The sequence below is a fragment of the Arachis ipaensis genome, chromosome B05 (genome assembly GCF_000816755.2).
Source record: "Arachis ipaensis cultivar K30076 chromosome B05, Araip1.1, whole genome shotgun sequence".
Classification (NCBI taxonomy): Eukaryota; Viridiplantae; Streptophyta; class Magnoliopsida; order Fabales; family Fabaceae; genus Arachis; species Arachis ipaensis.
Window position 1 is genome coordinate 147,966,265 of NC_029789.2, and position 19,452 is coordinate 147,985,716.

The window sequence follows — 19,452 nt, forward strand, 5'->3', positions numbered from 1 at the left end:
AGAATTCGCTAATATAAATTTAGATAATTTTCATTAAAACTTCTTATGGCATGAATATCAGCAGAAGCCAAAACAAATATTTGTTGGGAGTCTGTGGACTAATTAAAAAATATAGTTTAAATTTTTTACTTTGTGATTATTTTAGAATTATATCTAAAAAATGTTTTAAGTAAAATAATGTCTTATTATGGCTCTATACTCCACTATTGATAAAAAAAAAATGATTTATTATGGACAGTAATATATTTATTTAATATTGAGCCTTCGCAAATACAAATTGGATTTTTAATTAAGAAATAAAAAAATCTTTACTTCAAACCACATAATCACATAATTATATCCACATAATAATAAATATATAAATTTATTCAAAACTTCTCAAATACAAGTCTTGTCCCTCTAAAAATCAAAACAATAATTAATGAGAAAAAATCTAATAATTAAACTAAATTCATAAAATACAATCATATATTATAAGCTTGTAGTTCAATTGCGGCTTCGCGCCAAAGCTTCTTGAACCTGTCATTGAAAAAGAAAATTTGTAAGAGGTTGAGAACATCGTCCTTGCAAGTTCTCAATAGGAAAAAAATACTATCAAAACAAAAAAATACTTGCAAATAGAATTAATTTTATTTTAAAAACAGTTTATCCTTGAAATAACCTTTTGAAAAAGCTTTGTATAAAAACTTACTTTGAAAAGTTGTAAAGAAATTCCTTTAGTTTATAAATCAGTAAGGTGAATAGTTTAAAGAATTGAAAAAGACCAAAGAAGTGCCTAAGGACTTCCTACCCAACTTGCATCGGTCACTCTTATCCAATATATACATAAATAAGAGTAATAAGACAACACCTAGTCCATCCTGCCTCAACCTCTATCACCACATATCAGAAACAACCCTCAGCGTCACCACTGTCAGCATGAGGGATCTTTCACTAAACAATGCAAAGCATACACAGAGATTATAGATAGAGCAATTAGATCAAATAGCAGATAGATGCAATTACTCAATTAGGTAAACCAAAAACAAGATTCACACCCAAACAATACACACAAATACAAATGATGCATGCCTGTCCTATGGCTAATAAACTCATCTGTCGGTTATATAGTCAAACCCGACATGTCCAGAGCAAGTAAAATTACTCCACTGCATCTACCTAAATAGGTATAGCTAGCAAGTGGAATCACTCCACTGCAATTAAATCATTCTCATAGGCAAGTAAAATAACTCTACTGCAGCAAGTGGAATCACTCCACTGTATTAACAATCATATCTAGAGGCAAGTAGAATCACTATACTGTGGCAAGCGGAATCACTCCACTACATAATCATAATCATCATCATATCCCAACCAAAAATCATTTACCACTCATCATACATCACTTCACATTTAGTTTATTTTTCCTTCAATTCGCTAGCTTAATTCTTTAGGTCCCGTTTCTAACTCTTCTATCCTCAATCACACTGGCTATAGGATCTTATCGAGGTTTATAGAAGTTTAGAAGGCTCAAGAAATGGTTGAGAACTTAAAAATTCACGTTTCAGAAAAACATGGGTGGTCGCATCCGTATGCACATATTCGTGTACGCATGAGTGTAAATTCTCAAAACTCGCGTACACGGACCACCTTCGCGTACGTGGAAGGTTTAGGCAGTGGGACTCGCTTGCGTACGCATGACCTGCATCGCGTACGCGTAAGTGTTGGCAGTGGCCAACTCCTGCGTACACACTATGGGTTCCACGTAATGAGAAAAAACTGATATGCTGTAAAAATTAGTTTTTCAGCCCACATTTTAAACATTCATAACTTTTTCCACAAAATTTATTTTTCAACCATTCTTGAACAGTTGAAAATATTGATGAAGAAAATTTCATAAAAATCTAGTTTTGTAAAATTTTCAACCCCGAAGACCGAGTTATGACCCGTCGAAATTGACAAAAAATCAGTTTAAACTAAAAGCAGAATTTACCAACCTTTCCAAAAGTTCACAAGCCAAAACAGTTTTTAACTCAATAAATGACCCAAACCACTCAATTTCACAATAAAACAAACTCAAATGGTCAAACCTACTTCATTCACACATTTCACTCCATTCTTATTCATAACCATCGTTAGTGATCACTATACCTCAATCATACTTAATCATTATCCTCTCTCTCAATCTCAAAATCATCATCAGACCTTAATCAAAATCAATTTCAAGTATAATCTTCAAACAACTTACCAAACTTACCTCCAAATCAAACATCACACAATTATCATCATATTCCTTAAAATAATTCTCTTTCTCTCAACTCCAATGTTTAATTCCATTAAAACCTCAAACTCACTCTCCTATTCCCAACCCTTGAATTTATAATTAATTTATTTTTTAAATCTTTAGCTAGTTAATCAAATCTCTTTTCGTTGTTATTAAAAACCAAATAAATTAAAATCACAAATCCACCAAATCATAAAATTCAATTCTCTTTAAAATCCTTAAAAGTCCAAAAACTTGATGAAGAGGATTTATGCCAATTCAGAATTCACAAAATAACTTCCGTTGCAAGTATACTCCAAACCGATAATGGATCCTCTCATCAAAAGTTTAAATTAAAGATGTCACAAAAAATAAATATAAACCGGGAGTTTTAAATCCCGGGTCGTTCTCCCTAGGAATTGCAATGAAATGCTCAATCATTGATTATGGAAAAATGGGGGTTTGATGGAAATTGACAAGAAAATAAAAAGGCAAGAAAGTAAATAAGCATGCAAGGGAATTAAAGCTCAAAGCAAGTAAATAAAAAAAAATTCAAGTACTAAAGAAACCTCTTGGCAAGGAGTGAGAATTAAGGTTACCTATTCTAGCCATTGACCACAAACATATGATGATTATGAAGAGTTAATCCTACTTAGTCAACCCTAACATCGAGGATAAGTCAAATAGGCATAATTGATCACAATCCATAAGTCCTAGCCAATTCACTAATTAACTTAGTGAAAGACTAGCGTTAATGGAAATCAAATCAACTAACTACTCTAATATATCAATCAAGAATGGACATCAATGACTCAAGGTCACCAAAGTCCTCAATTCCAAGCCAAGAGTGGAGAAAAACTACATTAAAACTAAGCCAAGTATTTTATCAAACACTTGGTGTGCATGAAAATAAAAGCATATTAAATTGCAATAAAAATAAATTCTAGAGCTACCAAATGCAAGAAATTAATAACCAACAATTAAAGAAAGCAACAATGACATGAAAATATAAATTGCATTAAATAAAATAGAAATTAATAAGGGTTCATCAACATAAAAAGTAACCAAAATGAGAAATTAACAAGATAAACTAAGAAAATTAAGGCAATAGAACAAAGAAAGGTAAAAGAAACTAAATGAAAACAAAAATTAAAAAGAGAAATTAATGATAAATTAAACTAATAATCCTAATTTCTAGAGAGAAGGGGGAGCTTCTCTCTCTAGAAAATGACCTACAACATGATAAAATCTAAACCTAATTGCCCCCCTTGTTTTCTCTTGAATTAGGGTTGAAATAGCTTCAGAAATAAGTTGAATTGGGTTCTGGGGGTCAAAATTCGCTGCCAGCATTTTGCATTTGATGAGGTCACGTGCTGGGATCTGTGCATATGCACGTGGGCTAAATCTTGACTCGTACGTACACACATATTGTGTGCGTACGCACACTTAAACTCATGTCCACTATAGACATATGCATATCATTTTGAAGTCCCGGATGTTAGCTTTCCAATGCTGCTTAGACCGCCTTATTTGAACCTCTGTAGCTCAAGTTATGATCAATTTAGTATCGATAGGTCAAGATTGATAGCTTTACAAATCCTTCATTTCTTGAATTCTCCCATTTTGCATGCTTTCCTTCCTCACTTCTTCAATTCATATTTGCCTTCAAAACCTTAAATCACTCAACAAACACATCAAAGCATCAAATGAAATTAAAGTGAATAAAATTTAGCAATTTTAGGGCCTAAAAAGCATATTTTCACTTTTAAGCACAATTTAAGGAGAATTTACAAAATCATGCTATTTCATTGAATAAATATAGAAAAAGTTGATAAAATCCACCCAATTAGAGCAAATAAATACTATGAAATGTGGATTTATCACATCCCCACACTCAAACAATAGCATGTCCTCATGCTAAACTCAAGAAAGAAACAAGACAGGGGTATTACATTTATTCAAAGTAAACTACCTATATGCAACTATCTACATGCAATCTATCTAAATGTATGCAACTACTTGGTCAAAATAAATAAACTTCCAAAGATACACATATAAACATAAGGGCTAAAGCAATAACAATCAAATCAAATCCACAATTGAATTGAGTTCTAGAAAGAATTTATAACTTGTAAGATAAGAAATAATCATAGGTGGAAACATAGAATTGAGCAATTGAACTCCTCATCGGATGTGTATACACTCTAATAGCTCAAGTGTTTAGGGTTGATTCACTCAATTATCTTCTTAATCATGCTTTCTAAAATTTATTTTTCATCTAACAATCAATAATTAGTCAATGTATGCATACAAGTATCATAAGGACTATTCATGGTTGTAATGGGGTTAGGGTAAAGGTAAGGATGCATATGGTCAAGTGAGCTTGAAATTTGAATCTTTGACTAACTTAAACTCTCACCTAACCTACATAACAACCTATATAATTCAAATGCAAACCTAACTACCCATTATTCACTTTTTTCACACACTTATGCATTCTTTCAATTCATGTCACATAATGCATTTTTATTTCTCAAACTTTGGGGTTAACATTTGTCCCCTTTTTATTGCTTTCTTTTTTTCTTTTTTTTTCTTTTTCTCTTTTTTTATATAAAATATATACAAGAGACTAATGCATATGGTTTAAGTATTGAATGCATGAATATGTACTAAATTCCCAAGATTTTCAATGAGAATACACTCTTATCTCAACCAATGTTTCCAAGTTTTCCCACACTTGAATGATACACACTCTCACTATCCTAAATTAATCAAAGATCCAAATAAGGGACATTTATTATTTTTCACTTTAAGGCTAGTGATGTGCTAAAATATAGAACAAAATGGGATTAAAATAGGCTCAAAGTTGGCTAACAAAGGAAGATAAAATGGTGGGCTATTTGAGTAAGTGAACTAAATGAAATGATGGCCTCAATCATATAAATGCATATATACATCAAACAATGGACATAAATAATTAAACAAATCAAAGATTGCAATCATAAAAAGAGAATAACACACAAGAATGAAATAGTGGTTAACATGGTGTAAGTGTATAACCACACAATTAGGCTCAAAACTCACATGCTTATATGTTCTTAGCTCAAAAACATGTTCCACAATATAGTTCAAGCAATTTTCAATGAAACAAATATCAACTCAAATCAATTAGGATATTAATGCCCTATTAAAAACGTTTTTCTTGAAAATTTTCATTATTTTGACTATGCTTATTATATATATGGAAGGAAATGCAATAAACTAAGAAAAAAAAATACAATTAAAGCTCTATAATATATACAAACTAAGAAAAAAATAAAATGTGCAAGTGTTTGGAATTAGAATTTGTCACTCAAGATTGCCAATTGGTGACAACCTCCCCACACTTAAAGGTTTGCACCGTCCTCGGTGCATCCAAAGATGAGCAAGGGGTATAGCGACTATCCGAGTTGTCACCTTCAGCTGGTGGATCAATCGGCTGCTGTATATTCTTTCTCCCGCTTTCCTTGTTGCTAATGGTGCATCATCCATGAAAAATAGAAAACAGGATGGCAATACAAGTAAATACAAAAGCAAGGAAGCATAGATTATTGGAATGAGGTGATGAATCACTAAAATGAGTGAGTGAGTTCGTTTGTGACATTGAAAGAAACAAGTGTGTGTATTCTAAGTTGCGCGGTTTAGAATACACACACTAACAAAGAAAGCTATGTCACAATTACACAAAGGAGCATGCACTTCATTCATTATAGTGTGCTTGAGATACTTTAAAAGAGACTTGTAGGTGAAGATAAACAAACAAGTACTCAAGGAGCATAAAAGCATTCAAGCAATAATCAAGGAATTGTGAAAGGATGATAGAGGAAAGTTTGTTTGCAACACCTAATTGACATGAAGTGGAAAACATGGCAAGCATAGTTGATGCGTGAGCATATTTTCTATCTTTTCCTAGTGAATTTGCATTCGAATCGTTAAGTTAATCAAGATTTAAATACATTTTAGCCACTATGAATGCTACTTTGATTTGTGTGCAATTCTGTTTATTTCAGGTAGCATTCGGATGGATTTGATGGAGTCTCTGTAGAAAAAGAGAAGAAAGTGAATGGTGTTGTCAACTCTGACCTCCTTGCACTCCAACGAGAATAACTTGAGCTACAGAGGTCCAATTGACGTGATTTTAGTGGTATTGGAAATCTAACTTCCAGAGCTTTCCAACGATGTGTAATATTATGCACTTCTTCTCCAGCATACTCGGTCATACTGGCGCCTAACTTGGCCATTCCCAAGTTAGGCATCGGAAGAAGAAGTAAAACTCCAATTGCTTGCTGCCGGGGTGGCACCTAACTTCAGGATTCTGAAGTTTGGCACCAGTGATCATCAACGCCTCCAAGCCATGCTGCAATAGTGGCACCTAACTTGGGATTTTCTAAGTTAGGCGCCAGCCCAAATTAAAGAAGTGGTCCCAACGCTCATCAAAGTAAGCAACGAAGATCCTATTTGATTTTGATTAAAACTTTAATTTATTTATAAATATAAAAAGATATTATTTAGTTTTAAAAAAGATATTTTACATTAATTAGGATTAGATATAAAAGGAAAAAAGAATCAGCCTTTCGGTCTCATCTCTTCTCTGACTTGATTTCGCACTTGACAGTTTTTCAGAATCCTTATTTTCTCTCTGAGCTATGAGCAACTAAACCTCCACTGTTAAGGTTAGGAGTACTGTTTATTGTATGGATTGATACTATTACTTTTCTATTTTAATTCATGTATTGATTTCAATTTCAAGAATTTGTTTTTGTTCTTCATCTTATGAATATGGGTGGAACGGAAGTATGACCCTTATTCTATTTGAGTTCTTGTAAACCTTGGAAAAGTAATTTACTTGAACAACAGCTTGAAAATAATTTCTCCTAAATTTTTAATTATCTGGACTTAACGAGATATGTGACATATAATCCTCTTATATTTGGATAATTAGGGTTTCTGTGGCACATAAACTAGTTTTGAACTTAACTCTCTAATCAGAATCAAGTGACCAAGGAATTGGCGGTTGATGAAGGTTAGAGGAGAATAAAAAGGTCTAAGAAATTAGGGTTTAGTCACATATAGTTTGCCATGAATTGAATCTTGCATGAGTAAAATAGTTGGTAAGAAAAGTTAATCCAGAAAATAAACATCTCTGAAACCTTAACTGTCTTCTTATATATATTTCACAAACCGTTTACTGCTTGCTTATTTAATTCTCTGAATTTACTGTTTAATGCAATTGAACTCTCAAAACACAATTTTCTGTTTGTCTAACTAAATAAATCACTCAATCATTGTTGCTTAATCCATCAATTTTCGTGGGATCGACCCTCACTCACCTGATGTATTACTTGGTACAACCCAATGCACTTGCCGGTTAGTTTATGGACTTTAAATTCTGCACCAATAGTCCACAAAGCTTAAAAAGCTTAAAAAATGTCACTAGGTAAGCTTATGATCCAATTTCACACTTCCTTAATTTTAATGCATCAACTAGGTGACTTAAATTAAAATCAATCATAGCAAGCATCACCTAACAAAAAATGCGTCAACTAAAAATAAATTACTAAATGATAGATAATGAAATCAAATCACATGGTAGCCAAAACATGCAATTTAGAAATTCAAAAACATTCTCAAAGGCAATGTTATGAGTACTTGGTATGCACAAAATTAAACATGAAGAATTCAATACCAAGTAATAATTTATAACCTCAAGAAAGAATTCCAACAATAAATATTTATAACAATGATGCTAAAATAGCATCCAATCAATAATCAGCAGCAATAGCTCAATAGAATCAGCAAATTAAAACAATAATCCAACACTTAGCACCAAAACAGAAAATTAAACTATCTAACTAACTAACTAAAAGAGAGGATGGTGGGTGGTGAATAATAGCGGTGGATGGTGATTGGAGGAGAGAAAGAATAGAAGAGAGGAGAAAGAAGAAAAGAAATAGAGATAGGAAAAGAAAAGAAGTAAGGTGGTGTGAGAAGAGAGTTGTGCGTACGCACACATGTCCGTGCGTACGTACAAAAGGTGTAAAATGGGAGTTATGCGCACGCACAAGAGTGTGGGAGCGCTCCTAGCAGAAGGTGAAAATAGGTTTGTGCCTACGCACACCAAGATGATTGATATTTTTTTAGAATATGAAACGTCAAAATTCGATATCTGTGCATACGCACACAGGTCCGTGCGTACACACATAAGGCAAAAACAAAGGAGACGAGAACGCACAAGGGTATGCGAGCGCTCCCAACAGAAGGTGAAAATATAATTTATTCAAACCAAAGTTCTAAAACTTCTTCAAGGTCTATATCTTTTGATAATTAATTCAAACCAAACTCATTTTCAAAATCATAACTAAAACTTCTTCAAATTCTTAGAAAAATTCTGGCAGCACCTTCCCTAAAAACCAAAGTTTGCCACCCATAACAGGTTCTCTCAATTCAACCTCAACTCAACAAAACCAGCATTTCAAGCAGTGGCGGAGCCACATAGAACCAAAAGGGGGCAATCGCCCCCCTAATTTTAAATTTTTACATGTAAATTATATATAAATTTCAGTTTAGCCCCTCTTAAAATTTTATTTTAGTCTTATTTTATTGTGTAAATATTTTTAGTCCCCCTCTAATATTTCATCTAGCTCCGCCCCTGATTTCAAGTCAACGTTTCTAAATCCGTCATTTAAGACCAATCGTTATCGATTTCAAAAAAAAATCAACATATATATTCAATCCATTTAACGAAAAATTCAGAAATCAACCAATTCAACAACAAACACAACATGTCAATCTCAACAGAAAATTATTTGCATCACAAACATCTATTTACATTAACCTACTAAACTTATCAGGTATTCAAAGTCCAAAATAATTTTTTATTAAAACGATCCCCTACCTCGAGGAATCAAGCCCGTAGTGATTTTAATGCAATAAATTTCTTTTTTCGGGTGGCAACAGCGGTGACTGCAATCACAGTTCTGTTTACTTTCGCAACAACAAAAACAATTTTCATTTCAACATACAATCTTGATAACTTAATCCTAAAACATCAATGTCACAAAATTTTTAATAGTGCATAATAGAATACTAACGGCGAGGGTTTTCAAGTAGGAAAACTTACTGTTATTGTGAAGGTGCAGTTTTTATTATAATATCATAATTAGGAACAAAATCAGAAAAATATCAAAGAGGATTAGAAAAAAATTAATGTAATTTATTAGGATATTATTCCATAAAGAGCGTACTCCTAGCGTACTCTTGGTTTATATATTAGTAAAAATTTTGTAATCACAGATTAAAAAAATAAGAATATGATATTTTTTAAATTATTCATAAATCCTTTGTACCAACTTACCAGTTTTTGTTGACAAAACAAAAATGGAGAAGCATGTATTAAAGCACCGCAAGTATCAAATCAAATGCAAACCTTGTGGCAATGTCTTTCCGAAGAAAAAGGACTTGGATCTTCATCAATCCAATGTTATTAATACTCTTATCTTTTTTTTCCTCTCGTTCTTTCATATCTGAATTTTTTTCAACTTTTTTTTTTCCTTCTCTTTCTTTCGTTTGCAGTGTTTCCACTTTCAATTTATAGAGCAAGTGTTATCATAGTACGAAGAATTTAAAAAAGAAACGAAGAATTATTTTAAAAAGTATTATTTTTGTTATTCATATTTTTTATCTGTGATTACAAGATTCTTACTAATATGTAAACCAAGAGTACGCTAAGAGTACGCTCATTATGTAAGCGGTGGCTTTTCATGGAAGAGAGTAAGACACAGAAGTGAGAAAGGTTATTTGGAGGCGCACGATAGTACGGAAATCAGCAATGGTGCTAAAATGCGCCCGCTAGTTTGTGTCTGAGTGTCTTGGGTAGTTATTTACCTCGTCGACTGTGTAATGGCGCGAAAGGAGGACGATCAGCTGCGGCCAACTCCATCAATTTTTATTCGTGCACAAAAACTTTACACAATTACCGTATCATTATCATTGTTTAGAAAAAATGGCTATGATTGCATTAGGCAGTGACTCACACCACGGCCATCCAAAACACCCATTCTATTCTGTTCAGTGTATAGGAGAGAAAGGAACCGAGTTAGTTACACAGTTAGAGTCGGTTAGTTAGCTAAAGCATTTCGTTCATGTATATATAACGATACCTGTAACTAATCAGTGTTCTCTCCTCACTCGTTCTAACTCTTCTTTTCCTCACTCATTCTCTTCTCTCCTCCTCCATTCCTCATCGAGAAAGATGAAACCACCGCTGCCGCAGCTGCCGCAGCTGCCACCGCTGCCGCAGCTGCCGCAGCTGCCACCGCTGCCGCAGCTGCCACCCGTGGAAGAACGCTTTAAATGCGTTTATTGTGATGGTGCATTTTTTCTTGCCAAGACAGAAATGGAGAAACATGTAGCCAAGCATAGCAAATGTAAAATCACATGTAAGCCTTGTGGAAACGTGTTTCAGAAGAAAAAAGAGCTCGAGCTTCATCAATCGGAAGTACTATTCTTCTCTTTTTTTTCTTCTCTTTCTTTCATATCTGAATTTCTTTCAAACTTTTTTTTTTCTGTTTCTTTCTTCTTCAGTGTTTCCACTTTCAATTTGTGGAGAAAGAACGCGGACGTGCTCGCAAGGCGATGAAGAAACAATACGTTGATTTGATTTGACATTTTGACTTGATGATTTGTATTAGTTAAGTCATGAGAAATTGTTATCTGATGAACTCTGATGAACTTGACTTGAAGGACTAAACCTAGCGTGTGTGCAGGTGCAGCCAATAAACGTACTCGTGCGAGACTTATTAGAATTTTTAGATATTTGCTTCCCTTTATTTCTTTAATAACTGCACAGTTTTTATTTCGTTTTCTAGGATCAGAATAGAGGATGAAACCCTTGCTTGTTTATCCTGATGAGGGTTTATGAATCACTCAAACGAGCCTTTCTAGCCGCATCTGAATCGGCATCCCTATCGGTTGGCCTTTTCTGATTCCAGTTTTTGGGATTACAGATTCAGGGGCTTAGCTTACATAGATAGAAGCAGCTCCAAATGTCATTCCCCTCGCTTCCCCTGCTGTTCATCCGCACACCATCGACTTCCACAACCCAGTGGATGTTCTGACAAAAAAATACAACTAATTAGTGAAAGAATAATTAATAGTCCAGTATTTTTAAATTTTTTTTCCGTAGTTGTTCATATTTTATCTTACTAAATTTAAAGAAAACGAAAAAACATTTTGAGAAAAGGACAAATTAGTTCCTGAGCTTTTAAATCGTGGACAAATCGATCCCTTAAGATCAGAAAATACTAAAACGCCCCTTACCATTCAAAACGGGTGACGTATCGATCCTTCCGTGCAAAATGATGTGCCAGACGCAACGGAGAGGGGTGACTTGTCGCTTAGTTGGCGTGTGTTGGGCCTAGGTGGCAAGACGGGACCGTTGAGGGAGCTTGGTGTGCCCGTTGGGAAAAAATCGTGGACAAATACGTCCCTATGATTGAAAACGACGTCGCTTTGAGAACGTTGGCTGTAGTCAGAATTCCAAAGAAGCCCATATCAATCACACACAATTCCAAAGAAGCCCTAGCACACATATGTATGATCTTTTCCCTCCAAAAAAAACGATTGATCTTCTTCCCGTCGTCGTCCTCGTGTAAGGTTGCGGTAGTGAAGCATCATTGGTGGAGTTGCGGGTGTCATCGGTAGTGGTAAGTACCCTTACTGCGAAACTGAATGTGATATTTACTTTCGAACGTTATCTGCTTTGCATGTCGTGGGTTGGGGTTTAGGTGTAATGTAGTGTTGGGAGGGGCATGGAAGATGAGTTGTGTGTGGTTTATGGCTTAGGTAGTTGTTTATTTGCTGATGCTTAGTGGTAATCGTTGAGTGAAACAATGATGCAGATGGTAGATATTTTCGTGATTCCTGTTTTCCATCACGGGGGCTACTTTCAACGGGCTCTGAATGGTGAGTTAGTCTATGTCGATGGTAAGGTTGAGAGGTTTCCCCCCATGGACCTGGATTTTGTCAATTTTGGTGATTTGATAACACTGTTCAAGGGATTGGGATATCAATCATACAAGGAGGCGTACTGGTATGATCCAAAGAGCAAGGATATGGAGTCAGGGCTGCATGTTCTGAGGGGAGATGCAGGCATCAACCAGATGCGTCAAGCAAAGATGACAAACAAAGATACTGATTAGTTCTATATATTCTTTGATCATCCTATTGATGACCCAGAACCTGTAGATTGTGCTGGAGAGGAAAACGTTGAGGCAGAGGAAGATGATGTTGGTGTCGGGGTGGATGAATTGGGTGAGTCATCGACGGAGCACGATAGTTACGAGAGCGCAGAGGATGAGCCGTATGCACCTCCGCCTCCCGGTGATGAAAGTAACAGTGATAGTGGGGAAGATGTTGTCAGTGGGTCTGTGTCTGGCAGAGGGAAGAGGAAACAAGTGCCTCATTCTTCTAAGAGAACCTCTCAGCCAAGTAAGCAACCCAGGAAGCAAGCGCGACGTGTGTCTCAAAGAACAAGGTCTGCTGCAAGAAAGAAAGGGCCTGCCCATGAGCCCGAGGTAGGTGGGTCTAGTGGACAGCCCAGTGGATGTAGGCCTGCAGGGGAGCCCAATATATCCAGGCCTGCAATGGAGCCCAATAGGGCCAGAGGACCAAGGCCAGCACTAGTAGACTATGTGAGTGATGTAGAAATTGATGGTGATGATATTGTATGGGAGTATGAATCTGAGGAGCTGCATACACCTGTCTCTTCTGATGATGAGGGAAACAAACATCATTGGCCTGAGTTCAATGACCAATATAGTTTCGGAGAGGGAAGATTTGAGCTTGGAACAAGGTTTGCAACAATTGAGAGGTTCAAAGAGGTGGTAAAGGACACCTTCATTGCTGAAGGCCGGGAGTTGGTGTGGATAAAGAATGATAAGGAAAGAGTTAGGGTTGGATGCAAGGATGAAGAGTGTGGTTGGATTGCCCACTTGTCTTACAATCGGCAACTACAATGCTTCCAAGTCAAGACGTATAGAAACGAGCACACTTGTGCAAGAGACCTTGGAAGCAACGCCGCTGATCAACACTGGATCAGTAAAAAGGTGGAGAAGAGGATGGCAACGCACCCGCATATGACAACCCATGAAGCCATTGATTTTCTAAGAGAGGACTTTGACCTTACTGCACACCCAAAGATGGTGTATAGAGCTGTGAAGGAGGCAAGGGAGAGGATGATGGGTAACGAAAGGCAACAGTATGGCAAATTGAGGGATTACTTATTAGAGATACATAGAAGTAACCCTGGATCTTCTGCATTGCTAGACCTGATCCCTCAGCCTCAAGCAGCCCCTATGTTTGACAAGTTATATGTTTGTTTTGAGGCCTGCAAACAGGGATTCAAGAGTGGCTGCAGACCATTGATCCACCTAGATGGAGCATTTCTTAAAACATACCATGGGGGACAACTACTTTCTGCCATTGCACAGGATGCCAACAACCAGTTTTACGTGGTTGCATACGGAGTTGCAAGATACGAGAACAAGGAATCTTGGAAGTGGTTCCTAACATGCTTACAGGAGGATATTGGTGATGTAGGAAACCACGGTTGGAATTTTATGTCGGATCAACAGAAGGTTAGTTCCTTTTTTGTCATTTCGTGTTTGTTGTCTTAGTCATTCACTGTATTATGTATTGTTATAAATGGTTGCTTCATGCCTTCATTGTTATTAGGGACTGCTACCTGCACTGAAGGAGGTAATGCCTGGTGCACATGTTAGAAACTGCGTCATGCATATGTGGAAAAATTTTGTAAACCGATTCAAGGATCTGCATATAAGAGAAATTGTGTGGGAATGTGCTAGATGCACAACCATCTCAGAGTTCAAGGCAACCATGGAAAGACTCAAAGTTGTGAACAAGGATGCTTGGGCCTATCTCATGAAGTTTGAACCTGGTACCTGGGTTAGAGCATACTTTAGCCATGGTCCCAAGGTCGACAACCTAACAAACAACATGTGCGAGTTGTTTAACGCAAAGGTGGTGAAGTACAGAAGCAAGCCCATACTTACAATGTGCGAGGAGTTACGGTGCTACGTGATGCGGCAAATGGTTCAACACAAGAAACTTCTGGGGACTCATGAGGGAAAACTGGCACCAGTGCAGGAGATCTGGTCCCTCAGTAATAGCGGTTGAGACACAATCAATGCCTCCAAAAGCACTATTCAAGCAGTCTACATAGTCTACATCACGCCCGGCACGAGGTACATTCAGGCCTAAGCAACCAGTTAGGAGGAAGACTGTGACAAATAAACCCTCGCAACCTGTACCACATGTCCAGAGTGAGCAGCATCTCCCCTCTCCACAACAACCAACTGCATCAGGAGCATCTCCACAGACTTTGGCAACAGCAGGCAAAGCAACCCAACGGCTATTTAAGTTCATCCCCACTCCAGGACTAGACAAGCCAAGTAGTTAATGCTACATGTTTAGACTTTAGTCATGACCTCATCCCCTTTTTGATAAACACTTTTATTTTACTAAGCAACTCTTTTTGGAAAACAATGTGATTAGCTATAGCTGTCAAGCTTAAATTATGCCTTACTATGACAGTTGACATGTACTTGACTTCTTTTGTCAATATTAACAATTCTTTCATGAGATTAAATTATGCTTTACATATATAATGATGTCTCTAAATAATTATGTCACTCACTTGCTTAGTGCAATGACTTTGCTGCACATATTATAATTTAACTTACAACATTGATTGTTCAAATACCATACAACAAAATGGAAACTCATCCCATACTACATTACAAGGTTTTTTTTACCTACTTCTCAGCCAAGATTGACTATGACAGAAGCAAAAATTACACAAACCACTGCTACAATAACCAAATACAGATTAACATTCTTCTTCCTCTCTAGATACAACACCTTCTTCTCCAAATCAATCACCTTCTGTTCCACTACCTTCTTCCCAAGATACACTTTCAGATCATCAACCTCGTTATCCGTAGTAAACTTTTCAAGAACTCTTATTGTTGAAAGATGGTCATCCAGCCATAAGAAGAACTTGCAGTGACTGGGATTTTTCAGCTGCATGTTCAAGGTTCCAAAACAAACAGAACTTAATCAACTCCCCTATAATCAAACTGACCAAATAAAATCACCAACATACCTTAAAGAATGGACACCCAAAGAACAATCTATTGGGGTTCGTCGTCGTCCTCGATTTGTACAATATGGCGTACACACGGCATTTACACATCGGAGCAATATCGTCTTTCTCCTCTGAAGCTTCCACGCATTTCACGGTTGGCGGCAGTCGAACTCGTCGTGAGCTGGAGGAGGCTCCGTCACTGGCCATTTCAGCTTGCACAATATCCCCACACTCAACCAGTCACAGAAATGAACAACGGTAATGGCGAACGAGTTCCATTTGAACAAATAGGGCAAACACCAAAGCGACGTCGTTTTCAATCATAGGGACGTATTTGTCCACGACTTTTTCCCAACGGGCACACCAAGCTCCCTCAACGGTCCCGTCTTGCCACCTAGGCCCAACACACGCCAACTAAGCGACAAGTCACCCTTCTCCGTTGCGTCTGGCACATCATTTTGCACGGAAGGATCGATACGTCACCCGTTTTGAATGGTAAGGGGCGTTTTAGTATTTTCTGATCTTAAGGGATCGATTTGTCCACGATGTAAAAGCTCAGGGATTAATTTGTCCTTTTCCAAAACATTTTAGTTATGAACATTTTTTTAACAAGAAATAAATATAACATATAGTGTCGATTCTTTCATTACTAATGTAGTTAACAAAATACTAATATCTATAATTAATTGTTAATGTGAATATTTAGTATTTAGATGATGTGATTGAATAATTAATAATTTTTTTATGATATCCTCAGTTTGATATATCAGAAATTAATTTATAAATCTAAATGTTATTTAAGAATCTATCGTTAAATTAATAAATTGTTATATATACAAAATAAAATGAACCTATATGTTGACTAACCCAAATTGATTTGAGTAATTATAATTTTGTAGCGTATTTGTATTTGTCAATTGTGGGTTGTAAATACTAATTAAGTCAATCAAAATGACCCAATCCTTTATGCTGTAGCTCAATAGCCATATCAGATGGGTCAGGACCAAGGTCCCATAACCCAATAATGCTTATTTAAAATAACAAAAATCAAGCCAGAAAAGAGACCCGACCCGGCTATGTTGCCCCAGCTCCTAATCCCCCTCCTCAATTAGATTGAGTTACTAAACTGAATGTGAATTGTGAAACTCTGATGCTGAAATTGAAAGGAGCCCTAAATTGAAAATGCGAGAGCTGGAGGCTGAGCTGCGCCTGATGACCGACGTTGTCCCTCCGCCGTAGGCTGTCATTGTCCGGCTGTCTTCTTCGGTATCGCTGCTGTGCTTCGTCCTCGTCGAGCTCGATTCGTCGTGACGTCGTTGCTTTCTCCAGCGCGGTCCCTGTTGCCGCTGCTCACTGTCCGACGCCATCCCTGTCGCCGCCGCTGAAAGTCCTCTGCATACTCCTTCCCTCGTCGGTGGCTGAGTTGCTTGCTGCTGACTCCTTCCCTCCGCCGCAATCACCGCTTCTTCCTTGTGGTCCAGGTGAGCTTTTAAGGATTCCAAATTGGTGCAATATATTCTGGATATGTTAGTGTTATCTTTTCTTTTTCTGTTGAATGTGCAATCTGTTCTGTGTAATCCGTGCAATCTTTTCTATTTCTTGTGAGATACTTGTAGCTTGATGCTTATGCATATTTCTGGCGTCTCCTAAGGAAATGATGATTTATGAGTGGGACCTTTTAAGTTTGATGAAGAAAAGAATGGGAAGTTAAAAGAGAGTGTATTTGTTGTGGAGTTATAAGGAATACGGTTTTGGTGAGCTTGAATAAGAGCAACTAAAAAACTCTGGTTGATCTTAAAGTGGAGAAGATTGCTTTGTTTATAAAATTTTGTTGCTTGCTTTATGTTTAATTTTCCTTTGAAATGCTATTAGGATCCAAGGGACTGTTATTCTGAGGTCAAATTGGTAGCTAACATGGAAGAAGAAGACGATTATGTTGAGTATGTGCCTGTGGCCAAGCGTCGTGCCATGGAAGCTCAGAAGATTCTCCAACGCAAGGGTCAGGCATCTACTGCCACCGATGCTGATCTCGAGAAACTAAGAGTAGCTGAAACTAAGCCCAGTCTTCTAGTTAAGGCTTCACAGTTGAAACGAGAGCAGCCTGAGATTAGTGCAACAGAACAGATTGTTCAACAAGAGAAGGAAATGATTGAGAACTTGTCAGATAGAAAGACCCTTATGTCTGTTCGTGAATTGGCTAAGGGGATTACTTATACTGAACCATTGCTTACCGGGTGGAAGCCACCTTTGCAGGTGAGAAGGATGTCTAAAAAAGAATGTGATTTGATTCGCAAGCAGTGGCATATAATAGTTGATGGTGAAGATATCCCACCTCCAATTAAGAATTTTAAGGATATGCGGTTTCCTGAGCCGGTTTTGAAGAAATTAAAAGCTAAGGGAATTGTGCAACCGACACCCATTCAGGTGCAAGGCCTTCCTGTTATCTTATCTGGGAGGGATATGATTGGGATTGCTTTCACAGGCTCAGGAAAAACCCTGGTATTTGTGCTGCCAATGATCATGGTAGCAATGCAGGAGGAAATCATGATGCCTATTGCTCCCGGAGAAGGTCCATTCGGTTTGATAATTTGTCCTTCACGAGAACTGGCTCGGCAGACTTATGAAGTGGTTGAACAGTTCTTGATACCTTTGAAGGAAGCTGGATATCCGGAGCTCAGGCCTTTGCTATGCATCGGTGGAGTGGATATGAGATCACAGCTTGAGATTGTGAAGAAGGGTGTCCATATTGTTGTTGCCACTCCTGGTAGATTGAAGGATATGTTGGCCAAGAAGAAAATGAATCTTGATAATTGCAGGTATTTAACATTAGATGAGGCTGATCGATTGGTAGATTTAGGATTTGAAGACGACATAAGAGAAGTTTTTGATCACTTCAAAGCTCAAAGGCAGACTCTGTTATTTTCTGCCACTATGCCTACAAAAATTCAGAACTTCGCCAGAAGTGCTTTGGTGAAACCTATTATTGTCAATGTGGGACGGGCTGGGGCAGCAAATCTTGATGTGATCCAAGAGGTAGAGTATGTAAAGCAAGAGGCGAAAATCGTTTATCTCCTTGAGTGCCTTCAAAAAACCCCACCTCCTGTTCTGATATTCTGTGAGAATAAGGCTGATGTCGATGACATTCATGAATATCTTCTCTTGAAAGGAGTGGAAGCAGTGGCTATTCATGGAGGCAAGGATCAGGAAGAGAGAGAGAATGCCATTTCGGCTTTTAAGGCTGGAAAGAAAGATGTGTTGGTAGCAACTGATGTTGCATCCAAAGGTTTGGATTTTCCAGATATTCAGCATGTCATCAACTACGACATGCCAGCTGAAATTGAAAATTATGTCCATAGGATTGGTCGAACAGGAAGATGTGGCAAGACCGGTATAGCTACAACATTCATTAACAAGAACCAGAGTGAGACAACATTGCTTGATTTGAAGCACCTCTTGCAAGAAGCAAAACAAAGAATACCTCCAGTTTTGGCTGAGCTGAATGATCCAATGGAAGACAATGATGCAATCACAGACATAAGTGGGGTGAAGGGATGTGCTTACTGTGGTGGTCTTGGTCATCGTATCCGTGATTGTCCCAAATTGGAACATCAGAAGAGCATGGCAATTGCAAATAATAGAAAGGATTATTTTGGTTCTGGAGGTTACAGGGGTGAAATTTGAAAGCACCAGTCCCTTGTGTACAAGGTTTTTATACACTACTTGGTTATTGTAACATCTTTTAAACTTAATCACATAACAAGTTCACTTCATTGTAGGTTATAGTGTGTATTGATTAGTGGATTGATTTTCGCATATTTTGTAGCCTACGATGGTTGACCGTGGCGTGGTATATTCAGGTTTATAAGTGGCGTGTTAAATGAATAGAATATAAATGGCTATATGTTTTGTTTAAACATTTTTCAGTGTCTTTTCAAAGTTAAAACTGAAGATATCCTCTTATTTAAGTCATAGCATCATAGCCTTTTCCAAACAATGGGAGTAAAGT

The 19,452-nt window shown here is 37.1% G+C and overlaps 2 protein-coding genes across 2 annotated transcripts in view; one reads left to right on the forward strand and one right to left on the reverse strand.

Annotated features, from left to right (window-relative positions):
* LOC107641547 overlaps positions 1-10,220 on the reverse strand; it is a 17,143-nt gene extending 6,923 nt beyond the window's left edge. The window contains exon 1 of the mRNA XM_016345033.1: positions 10,166-10,220. Within this exon, the coding sequence (XP_016200519.1) occupies positions 10,166-10,220 (55 nt within the window). The remainder of the gene's footprint in view (positions 1-10,165) is intronic.
* On the forward strand, positions 16,558-19,155 carry LOC107644902 (DEAD-box ATP-dependent RNA helicase 35). The gene is made up of 2 exons (XM_016348857.2): positions 16,558-16,927; positions 17,319-19,155. Exon 2 carries the CDS (start codon positions 17,361-17,363, stop codon positions 19,125-19,127), a length of 1,767 nt encoding a protein of 588 aa, XP_016204343.1. The 5' UTR covers positions 16,558-16,927; positions 17,319-17,360; the 3' UTR covers positions 19,128-19,155.

Coding starts and splice junctions, on each gene's coding strand:
- LOC107644902 (XM_016348857.2), top strand. CDS start 17,361: ATGGAAGAAGAAGACGATTATGTTGAGTATGTGCCTGTGGCCAAGCGT.